The 12,268-nt window shown below is 39.0% G+C and overlaps 1 protein-coding gene across 3 annotated transcripts in view; it reads right to left on the minus strand.

Annotated features, from left to right (window-relative positions):
- Positions 1-2,364: 2,364 nt before the first annotated feature.
- The window catches only part of SUMF1 (sulfatase modifying factor 1), a 77,814-nt gene continuing 67,910 nt past the window's right edge, over positions 2,365-12,268 (minus strand). For 2 of the 3 annotated variants that reach the window (XM_069473839.1, XM_069473837.1), the window contains 2 exons: positions 12,166-12,225; positions 2,365-3,431 (listed from right to left, as the gene is read on the minus strand). In XM_069473839.1, the coding sequence (XP_069329940.1) occupies positions 3,321-3,431; positions 12,166-12,225 (171 nt within the window). In that variant the 3' untranslated portion in view covers positions 2,365-3,320. The remainder of the gene's footprint in view (positions 3,432-12,165; positions 12,226-12,268) is intronic. The other variant, XM_069473838.1, reaches the window with a different exon arrangement.

The raw sequence follows: 12,268 nt of genomic DNA on the forward strand, positions 1-12,268 counted from the left end.
CAAGATTGTCCAGGATTCAGGACCAAAGCAGACTTGGGAACAAACCTCAAATTCCCTCCATGCTTCAGTGGGGCAAGAAATGAGAGTTAGAAACCAAGTCTAGAAGAGCTCCTGGGGGGAAAAAAAGATTTTCAATACTGGAACGGACACATGGACCAAATGGTCTGTTCTGCTACAAGTGTTTCTTTAATGCAGAGATAGCTTGTAAGTGATTCGTAAACAGAAAAGAGAGGATGTAGAATGTGGAAGTCATGTTGGATCATATGTGGTTTGAAGTGTGTGTTTTTTTAAATTTTAATTATGAGTACAGAATAGTTGTACATATTTATGGAGTACATATGATGTTTTGATACAGGAAAACAATGTGTAATGATCAAATCAAGGTTCAATGGGGTATCCATCATCTCAAGCATGTATCATTTGTGTTGGAAACACTGCAATTGTACTCTTTTAGTTATTTTAAAATGTATATTATTATTAGCTATGGTTGCCCTATTGTGCTACCTAATACTAGATCTTATTCATTCTAACTGTATTTTTGTACCCATTAACCATCCTCATTTATCCCCCCTACACCCACTTTCTCCACTACCCTTTCCAGCCTCTGGTAACTATCATTCTACCCTCTATCTCCCTGAGTTCAATTTTTTTTTTTTAGCTTCCACATATCAGTGAGAACATATGATATTTGCCTTTCAGTGCCTGGCTTATTTCACTTAACATAACATCCTCCAGTGAAATGTGTTTTGAAACAATCAGGCACAAACCTTCCTAAAATGTAAGAGAAAACCCTAGCAATATATACGAGACCTTCAGAAAAATATTAAAAATCCTACGGAAGTGCCTTCCTTTAGTACATGTAGTGGTTTATATAGTGGCTTCAAGAATTGCTATACTTTCCACTATGTCAAGCTCTCTCAAAAGTTGAAAGCCCAGATAAAAGATGCTGCAAAGACCAGTGTCCACTTAAAAAAAAATTGATTGATGAAGAAGTCTACACCCTGGATCAGATTTTCACTTGTAATGGAAGAGGGCTCCATTAGAAGCGTGTGTCTTTAAGGACTTACAGCTTTGAGAAATGAAGGAGGAGCCTCAGGGTCTAAGGATACAAATGACTGACTGGTTGTCAGTCTGGCTGCAAATGCCAGTGATTTAATTGAACTACTGGTTTTTATTCAGGTGGTTATTATTTTGTTAGTGCTCTGGTACAAGGTACAAACTTGCTTAAGTTTTGAGTGATCTTCCTCTACCCCTATTTTTCCTGTATATCCCTATTTTTTTGTGTGCAATTTTGCAGAAGATGAGGTTTTTCAGGAATATGTCTATGGCATTGAAATCAAAATTATCATAGTGCCATTTTGTCGGTCTACTCATATGTCAATATGCCACATTATAAAGTGTAGTAGCTACAGCTGTCTGCAGCTTGGTGTACTCTTATAGTCGGTAACCTAGACATGTGGTTCCTAAGTGAAGGGCTTGTTAGGATTTCATTTTAAATGCTGTCTAATATTATGCTGCTGTTAAAAATGCAATTCTAAAAACCGTGCCCCCAAACATCCCAAAATATTTATGCCATATAACATTAATTAACAAAAGAAGAATTCAAAATATACACACTATAAATATAATGATGTAAAATACATGCAGGTGGGAGGCAACAAGTCAAAACAAGCTGTACTTGAGTAGTGGTGACTTTAAAAATAAAGTATCTCATTTCCTACATTAGCTATTTCCCACAAATGTTTGTTTCTTTCTTTTGCCTGGGATTAATCATCAATTGGGGGAGGTTTTTAGAGAAACATTTTATGACTGAACAACAAATATAGCTAAACACGTCAGCCATGTGATTGTTTTTCAATATGTTTTCGCATGTTAGGAGGCTAAGCACAAAAGTAGCAATCAAGTGTTGGTTAAACACTTCTGAATGTTATTTGACTTAATAATTTCTTTCAAATGACATGCAAGAAATGGCTTTGGGGCCCTCAGGCCTGGGGAACCAGGATGGGATCCAGACGACAGGGACCTCGGGTTGAAAGCCATCACTGCGGAGCAAGGTGCTTTCCCGGCACGGGAAGCAGCTGCCGGGTTTTACAGAACCACCAACCGAGGCAGCACCCTGACACTGCATTATCTACTGCAGCAAGCAGCGGCAAGGTCAGAATGGGGCTCCCGGCAGAACACTCTTGCTTTTTGGAATAAAAATTCCCACAAACTGGCCCATATATCAAAATTATCCACTAGCTAACGGACATGAAAGTTTTCTAGCAAACTAAACACACAAATATCCCAAATCATTTTTTAAAAGAAAACACAAAGAGGGAAAGAGAGAAGAAATGGATGAGAGTGAAACCTGATTTAGCAGATACCAGTTTATTCAACATAGTGCGTGACTCAAAGCATCTGATATTCCACAGCCAACAAGGTCTCCTACCTCTCTATTACAAAATACTGGATGATACCCTGAATATAGCTAATTCAAGGTTCTTGTTCCTTTTCTCCTATATGTATTAACAGAATTAAGCAGGTCCCCGTTTAGCACACATTTCACATTCACCAAAGGCTTTGGGGAGAGGGGAAAACAGGGCTTCTAACTGCCCCTCTGAACCAAAGGCACTTAATGTTGAAAGATAAAGCACAGTAGAGTCACCCCACAGACATTCCTTTGTGTTCAGGTTGCTGAACTTTAGCATACCATCGCTGGCCCACGTGGGATACACCACAGCAATGCAGAAGACACTGATTTCCTTGGGAAAACAAAGTGCAATATGAATATAAAGGACTCATCACCACCCCAACCCTTTTCTGAAAATAATACATAAGAGAACTCTTATTTTACGTGATTAGTATCACCCAAGGTTCACACATGGAAAAAAAATAGCTAAAAAATAATCTGTCATAAATTCTCACTATGAAATCACAATATATTCTGATAATCACTCTTAGTTTGTGAGTTGGAGAGAACTTCAGAGGTCATATTGTCCACCCTCATTTGATACGTCAGGGCTCTGAGGCCCAGGAAGGTCAAGCGTTGGACCCTGGGGCCTAACCCCTATGGCAGAGCCCGGGTAGGACGCGGGCCTCTTCAAAGACTCTCCAAAGTAAAACACGACGATGATCTCCAAAGATGCACCACACGCTAAAGCACATGCACTGACCCAGGTCAGCGATTTGGTCTCACAAGACGGTTCCTTTGGCCATTGGGCAGGTACGTAACCCACCTTGGGGTGGGAATTCTTTGCATGAGATCATTCCGAGTTCTGAGGGAAGCCCAGTGCAGGTTAGACATGACTTCTTGGATTTGGGAAGGCTCTTGTTGGCTGTCAGTCCGTGGTGGGCAGGCGGTCAGCTGCACAGCGGAATCCCAGATTCGAAGCGGAACTATCAGGTGTGTTCTGGCTTCGAGCAGCACAGCGATACCTGTAGCAGTAGGACTGTGCAGAGAAAAAAAGCGATGTCAGTGCTACTGGGACTGAGGGCTCCACACTGTTGGGTGCATGTCACACAGGAGTGCCAGCTGTTCAGAAGTTCTGCCGCCCGCTACACAGCGCTTCCCCACAACCCTCCTGGACACAACGCGTGTGCTTTGGAAAGGGCAGCACATTCAAGAGTCAGCCACGTCTTAGCCAATGTCCTTTACCTTATAAACACAACACAGATGCAGTACGAAGATGCTGGTGTCAGCATTACTCATAACAGCAAAAAGGAAAAAAACGTAGAGATCAATGATTGCTTAAGTTTAGGCACATCCATGTGACAGAATTGTAAGCAGTCACTGAAAATCATGTTTTTACATAATATTTAACAAGAATGTTAAATGGAAAAGTCAGAATGTAGAACTGTAGATGTAGTATGATCTCAAGCCAGATGATTGTATATGCCAAGAAAGAAAGACCAGAAGATTCAGAAGGCACCACAAAGTACACAGTGGTTATCCCCCAGCAGCTGGGGTTCGTATTTCCTACGCTGAGCATATATTGATTTTCAACATGAAACCAAGTGATAAGCATAGATGGCAACTGGGAAAATATTAAGAGTGACATTAAGATACCATTCACTATCCAATATCCAGGAGATGGAAAAAAATTAAACAGCAAGCCTAGGAACACCAAATGTAGGAAAGGCTGTGGGAAAACACTGCTTTTTGTACACATTGCCTTGGGAGTTTGAATCATACTAACTCACAGAGCTATGCACTTGTGTGTGTGGTTGTTTTGTACTGGTGTTATTTATAAGAGCAAGGCACCAACATACGCATGCACACCGACAAAGACCTGCAGCATACCAGGCACGGTGCTAGGCACCATCACGTGTTACTTCATTTGTATCATAACAGCCCAGAGAAAGTAAATGAGTTACCCAAGATCTAACTGTGGTGTTCTTGCTTCCCTAGCAAGAGTCTATACTCCCACAGGGAAAAGTACCACATCCTGTGTCTTCTTTTCCAACACCCAACATACAAGTCCTGCGTACACACACATCTGCACATCCCTGGCCACCTAGTCAGTATTCGGTGAAGAACTACAAACTACTTGCCACAAACACTTCAAAAGCTTCCAGATTCCAAATATAGTCATGCATGGAACTCTTGTGCTCTAGGATTGTTCTCTGATCCAAAATAACAGAGAATGAAAATAAACTAGTCATCCTGCGTACCATGAGCATAAACTCTGAGTTGGCCCAGTAAGACTCAAGTCCCTGCCAGCTGGTTAAAGAAACGATGTGAAGAATCGCGTAGAATAACGTTGGAACTCATGCAGAAGAGATAATTTGGGGGTTGGGGAAATAGGTCAGCATGCAAGATATTTTTTTTTCTTAAATATTATTCTTTTTTCTCTCACAAAAGTAAAGTGCTTCTAATCTTCAGAAAATTATCTCTAAAGTTGACAAGACAACTCTCTGGAGCACTTCCACCATAAAAAGAAAGACACTGTGCTTTGTCTTCTATAGATAGTGAAACAATAGCAACCAATTTTCTCATGTTCCTTGTGGTCAGTGAAGAATATAACAAACATTACTAAGCCTAGGGTAGGCAGAGGGAAGTTCAATTAAAAATGTGTTTGAAATAATAAAAATTGATGGCATCTGCTACTGTGTGTGGTCCACATGCACTGGAAGCTCTCAAATGACTAGAGGTGACCACGCAGGAAGACACAACAAATGCCTCATTCCACGTAGGGCCTACTCACTGGGCTGCTGTGAAACAACAGTGCGTTGGCATTTCTAGAATCAAGTTCCTGTGGATAATCCAGGGGCCCATGAAACCAAGCATGTGTAGTGAATTACACACTGCAGTGAGGATCAACTTCGGGGGGGGCAGGCAGGCAGACAACAGACAGACCACATGGGCATTCTTGTTCCGTAACTGTACCATGCTCATGACCAAATCAGTCAAGGGTTTCCTGATTGTCTACTGTATGTGCCCAGAGGGGAGATCGTGTCTCGGCATGGTCTTATCTTGCTGGAGATCACAGGCTGGTTGAGGAACAGATTACACATCAATCAGCTACAAGACATGCTAGGGTTAAACAATTCTGAGGTTATTAGTAATAGAGGTGAAGGAATTGTCCCTTATAGAATGCCAGTCTTTGGGAAAGACTGTTTTGGAAGGCACAACTTGACCTGAGTGGGATTTCCGTGGTTACCGCAGTGGTGCTCAGACTTCAGCACACACGAGAATGCCTAGAGAGCGTGTTTAAATCCATGCTCCCAGGCCACGCACCCAGAGATTCTGCCTCAGGAAGTCTATGGTCGGGCCCTAGAATGTGTCTCTCTAACAAGCTTTTAGGTGTTGCTGATGCTATAGGCCCATGGGCCACACTCTGAGCACTGCTTTATTTAAAAAGGAGAAGAGAAGGCATATCAAGTGGAAAAAATAATGACATCAGAAGCATGAAAACTGAAACATTCAGGCAGGTTAAGAGGATAGCAAGACCATGGCTTGATCACGTCAGAGCATGGTTTATTTGTTCATTAAACATATGAGCTTACAATATGTCAGATGCTATTTTAGGCATGAGGGATACAATCAGAACCAGACAGACAAGGCACCTGTTATCAGGGAGCTGACATTCAACAGAGAGTAGTGAGACAATAAACACACTGATCAACTGAAGGTTGTTTCCGGTAGTGGTCATGTCAATGGAAACTAAGATAGGGAAAAAGGACGGAGAGCGACCGGGTGGATACTTTAGACAGGGTGGTCTGGGAAGGCCTCTCTGATAAGGTGACATGTGGTCTCAGTTGCTCAAAGATCTGGAGAATGAGAATTCCAGGAAAAGTGACTGGTACGAAGCTGGTTAATAATGAACAGGAAACGTGGGTGGATAAATAGGAGGGAGTCACATTCCAGGCTTCTCAGCAGACAGGAGTCTGGGCTTGATACAAGTGAAAACTGTGACAAGCAAACATTTTACTCTTTAATCTTAGCAAAGGTGAAGCCTTTCTGAATTTGTTCCCTCAGCAATAAAATGCAGCTACTAAATGGAATAATTTTAGCATACTTCACCTTGTTTCTACATAAACAAGTAAAGTACTAGACATGTGGAAGGCCTTATAGCTGTTACTTTATAATGAACATAACACTCAATCACAGAAACTAGCTTTGCCTGTCTTATCTGACCTCTTTGGGGTAATCAGTTTCCTGACTACAACAAAAGCATTAGCCAGCTTCTAAGCCGGTCTGGGAGAGCTTGTGCTCACTCGGAGGAAGATGATAATGCCCCTCCTCCAGCATTTACACATTTGCTACATGAATGGAAAAGTTGCGGGATCTCTCTGTGGATATGACATAGGACTGAGGTTTTTGTTGGATGACATATTCCTATCTGCCATTTATCTCTTATTTAAAAAACTGTTTTAAAATAAGATGATTTTCATATGCTACAAAGCCCAGGATATAACAACTCAAATGAGCTGTATCTGCCCAGAGCACTGTGTTGAGAAGGATTCTGCGGCTGTGACACAGGATAAGAGAAAAGAGATCCATAATATATAAGAGATTTTTACCACGGCCATATAGTTGAAGACCCTGGTATATACAGAATAATTCCATTCTTGAAAGAAAACAATAAAGCACACAAAATATTTGATAGAATACGACCACCAGTTTTCCATAGGAAGCAGGATGATTTTTATTTCCATTTTTATGCAACGAAAATGTTTTCTTTGTTTAACAAAAACCTTAAAATCAGTGACAACAAAAGGAGTTAGCTCTTTATCAGATCACAGCAATCCCTGAGGCCTTTCATTAACCAAAATGACTATGCAGAACTAAACACTAAAGAGCAAGTCTCACTACAAAAGTTAGTGCTGAGAGGTCAGGGCCATGACTTGAGAAAACAGTCAATTCACACCATCATTCCATTTCAAATGCACTCATTCACTCAGCAAACATTTATTAGTAAGTTGTTCACTTTAAATTCCAACTAATGATGCATATAATTAAAGAGGTAAATGGCCTGATTATGAATGTCCTCATTGTTCTTTCTTTTTTTCTAACTCTACTTTTAGCACTTTAAGTGGTTCTTAAGGATGTGAGGTTCTTTAGGTGGCTGAAAATGGGTCATTCTATTAATTAAGAACAGAGAAAGTGGGAAGGACCTGCTTTAGTCCTGTTTCATCAAAATGTCTAATTACTGTGTGAACTTGATCTCCATATCTGTGCTAAGAATGTGATAGTGGACTTGGGAACAATCCATTCAAGATAATGACTTATCAGCCTTGGGGCTTTGAAGCCAAGAGGAACAGCAATATGGTTTTTATAGGAGGAAGACTTTTACGGTAATTGTAGCTCAAGTTGAACAAAATCATTATAGAGAACCACGCACTAGAACTCAGGTCTCTTGATTTCCATTCATTGTTCTTGCTACTGACAGTGGACCAACTCTTTTGGTCTTCATCTTAGCAGGAGAGTAAGGATTTCCTCAATGCTGTGGGTTGGGCTGAAGACCTCACGGGAATTAATTTAACAACATCGACAACAACTAATATTTCTTAAATACTTACCACATGAAGTTCTCTAAGAACTTCACATATATTAACTCACTTAATCCTCCCAATAACCCTGTGAGGTAGGTACTATTAGTGTCTGCACTGTATATATGAGGGAAAATTGAGGAACACAGATGTTAACAGTGTGCCTAAGATCACATGGTTTATAAGCGGTAGATCTAGGATTCCAGCCTATTCAATCCCATTCCAAAGTCTGTGCTCTTAACCACATGCCATGTTGCCTCATAGTTTTCTCTTTCTGTGTCTTCATCTCCTTACTGAATCTATTAGTTTGGAAAGACTTCCAAAAAGTTATGAATGATCATTAGCGTTTACTTTAACCAGGCAAACTGACCCTGGCCCATGATTAAAAATAAGTTACTTTCTAAGCAAGGTGATTTTTAACAAAATGAATTACAACATTTTTCTTTATTTTCGTTGATTTCCACCTATGTCATGAGCATACTTTTCAGGATTCTGCCTATCTAGTTAGGAGGTCATTAGCTGGTGCTTTCTCCAAAAGAGAAGAAGGGGGGAAATAACCTAATTATAATAAACATGATGACTAAGGAGGATGATGACAGGAGCACCTAACTTTTACTGAGCCTTTACCATAAGCTATACCAAGAGCTTACCTACGTTGGTCCATTTATTCCTCATAAGACTCTTACAATGGGTGCAATTATGATGTATATTTTACAAATATGAAGACTGAGGCTTAGAAAGGTTAAGTAATTTGCCCAAGGTCACATACCTAGCAAGGAACAGTTACAAAACTCCAATCCAGATATAATTCCAGGATCTACATCTTAATAATTTAGTAAAAGCTGCCACTCTTAATATGGAAAAAGGCTAAGTACTCTGAAAATAATTCACCACCAACACTGTGCTGTTTTCCTGAACCTCACAGAAATAACCAGACTGATGTTAAAAGACCTGAATAATGTACAATTCACTTGACCACCAAGATCCTGGAACTGCTATTTTTCTCAGGAAAATTGTGTGAATCCTATTCAGTTTCGTCACTCTGCTATTCTCCTCTTCTAGAATGTTCTTCCCATCACACTGAGCCTGGCTAAATTAAAACTTATCCTTCAGGTAGAATACAAAAAGTTAAAGGTTTATAATATAAGCTCTAAATCAACCACTAAAATTTTTAAACAAAGAGTTATAAGTAATAAGACAAAAGAGAGAAAATGGAGTGATGAAAAATAAGTAACCCAAAAGAAGACATACAGATAACAAAGGGAACAAAGAACAGATGAGACAAAGAGAAAAAAAAATCAAGATGGCACATTTCAACTCAACCGTATCAACAGTCACATTAAATATAAACGATCTGAGCACCCCAAGAAGAGGCAGAGATTATGCCAATAATTTCAATAACTCAGATGAAATGGACAAATTCTTTAAAAGACACAAACTACCATACTAATCAAGAAGAAACAGATAAACTGTATAGCCCTGCATTTATTAAATAAATTAAATTTATAGTTATAACGTTAGGCCCACATGGCTTCACTGGAGAATTCTTTTTTTATTTTTAATTAAACAAATTTTTTTCTTTTCTTGTGAACTTGTTTGGAAATATTCACTGGTGAATTCTATCAAACATTTCAGGAATAATGCTAATTCTACACGAACTCTTCCAAAAAACTGAAAATAAGGTAATATTTCCCAACTCAATGTATGAACGCAACAATACCTTGAAACCAAAACCAGACAAAGACATTACAAAAAAGGAAAGCTACAGAACAATCCACATCATGAACCAGATTCAAAAATGCTCAGTTATCATCTTAGCAAATCAAATCCAAAATATATAAAAAGGATAATACATCACAACTAAGTGGCATATATCCTAGGAATGCAGGGATGGCTTAATATTTGAAAATCAATGTAATTTGCCATATTGAAAAAGAAAGACCACATAATCATCTCAATGATGCCAAAAAAGCATCTGGCAAAATCCACATCCATTACCAATAGAAAAAAACTTCCTCAGGCCTGTAATCCTACCACTTTGGGAGGCTGAGGTGGGAGGATCGCTTGAGGCCAGGAGTTCAAGACCAGCCTGGGCAACATAGGGAGACCACATCTCAATCAATCAATCAATCAAATCCAAATCTAAAAAAACCCCACCACAATGGGAGTTAGGGAAAAAAAAACTTCCTCAAACTGATAAAGGGCACTTATGAAAAGCTACAGCTAATATCATACCTAATTTTGAAAATCAAAGGTTTTTCCCTAAGATCAAGCATGAAATATGAATGTCTGTTCTTACTATTCCTACTCAACACTACACCGAAAGTCCTAGCCATACAGTAAGAAAAAGTTGTAAAAGGCATCCAGATTAAAAAGGCAGAAGTAAACAGTCTATATTCACAGATCATATGATCACCTATGTTGAAAATTTGATACAATCTACAAAAATATTACTAGGACTAATAGATGAGTTTAACAAGGCTGTGAGACACAACAAAATCAATTGTACCATGTAAGTGTATTTAATAAAAACATATATTAGGTTAAAAGATATTTTAAAAGAATCAAGTGGAAAGCTTACGAAAATACAGACTGAAAACAAGCTATTAATAAGAACTATAAAACATTACACACATTCATACGCATGGAGGTAGGATGGCTTAGTGTTATTTACTTGTTGAAAATGCCTTTTACAAGCTTCATTTTCCCTATTTGTTCTTGATGAAAAATCTTCTGGTCCCCAATTACTTAGAAAGCAAATGGATTCTCAATTTAGAAAAGTGCCATATGTCAGAGACATAACTGGTAGCAATTAGGATTTTGAGATACTATTGTACAAAGAGAGATTCAACTGTTTTTCATAGAAGTTTGGAAGTCTGGCAAGATCCAAGTACACCTGTTGTAACAGCTTCCATTAGATACATGATCTGGGACGAAAGACTCTGATGTATATATGGACATGTAAATACACTAGAAAGACCTGGGACAATGCTTTTAATTTAAAATAAAAATGGGGTTTTATAAAGATAAATTTGTCTACATCTTGTTATGAAAATAGGTACAAAGCATAAATTGAACTCAACTCCATGAACGTCCACTTGAATCACTGGATTAAAAATTCTAAGTTAAGAGATGCAGAAGACACACACACATGTGAGTTTGTTCTCACATGTACAATCTAGAGAGATTCTCTTTAGGCCAGTGGTTCCCAAACTTTGCTCTCTGTTTTCATCACATTGAGAGCTTTAAAAAACCTGATGCTCACGTCACACCCTGGAAAAATCAAATCAGAATGGCGATAAGCAGGGAACCAGGCATCAGTACTTTTTAAAGATCTCAAATGATTCCAATGCCCGATAAAGTTTAAGAACCACCATTTTCGAGCAAAATTTGATAATGCCACCATCATCAAATTAGTAACTTAATTTGGAGCCATTATATGTGGTTTTAAGTCTCAAAGTGCCTGGACTAAGTGTATTACCTTGGGGAACTTCTTGGCAATAACAATCTGCAAAATGCCATCTTTGCTCAGAGATAAAAGAAACTAAAGTGCTGGAGACATTAAAAATATATGACTCGAAGAAAAAATAGAGGGGATGGTATTGGATTTCCAAATTCCTTATAAAGTTTACTTATAAAAAGCTGGGTCACTGCAACTAACCAAGAACAGCCAGTTCTGACAATAAAATCATAGCCCAAAGAGCAGAAACACTCTCTGAAAATGCTGCTTATTTCACAAGGCACATACTTTATACCTAAAACATTCAGGATGCTTCAATTTCCATATATCGCAAACCACCCTCCCTTTATAACTCTCACCTGAATCTCAACAGAGAACCCGTAAATTTATAGGAGTCTCAAACAAATGAAGGGCGTGCTTCCAGACTTACATACTGGAAAAAGTATATAGCCCCACCCTCACCTCTAGTTCATGGGACAACAAAGTTCTCTCAAAGGGGCAGGATTCAACAGATGGCATCTGGTTGACAATAGGTCATCTACAACCACTGCTTCTTGTGCCACTTTTCCCCATGCTTAGAATCAAACTTAAGATGAATGTCCTTTTTTCCAGTTTCAATTGGAACAGACATGTATTAGCAGCAGTAAATGGGACATTTGGGGCTATTGTTTACAATGGATCCATAAACCTGCTATTAGAACACCAAAACAGAGTTAAGTGACATGACTTACCCTATGGCACATGTAGGATCCGCCCTTCTTCACTCGGTCTTTCCCAGAAGGCGGCCCTTTCTATGGATAAAGAGAAAAGAATTGGTTAGTCCAGAAACCACAC

Source organism: Eulemur rufifrons, chromosome 7 (genome assembly GCF_041146395.1).
Source record: "Eulemur rufifrons isolate Redbay chromosome 7, OSU_ERuf_1, whole genome shotgun sequence".
Lineage (NCBI taxonomy): Eukaryota > Metazoa > Chordata > Mammalia > Primates > Lemuridae > Eulemur > Eulemur rufifrons.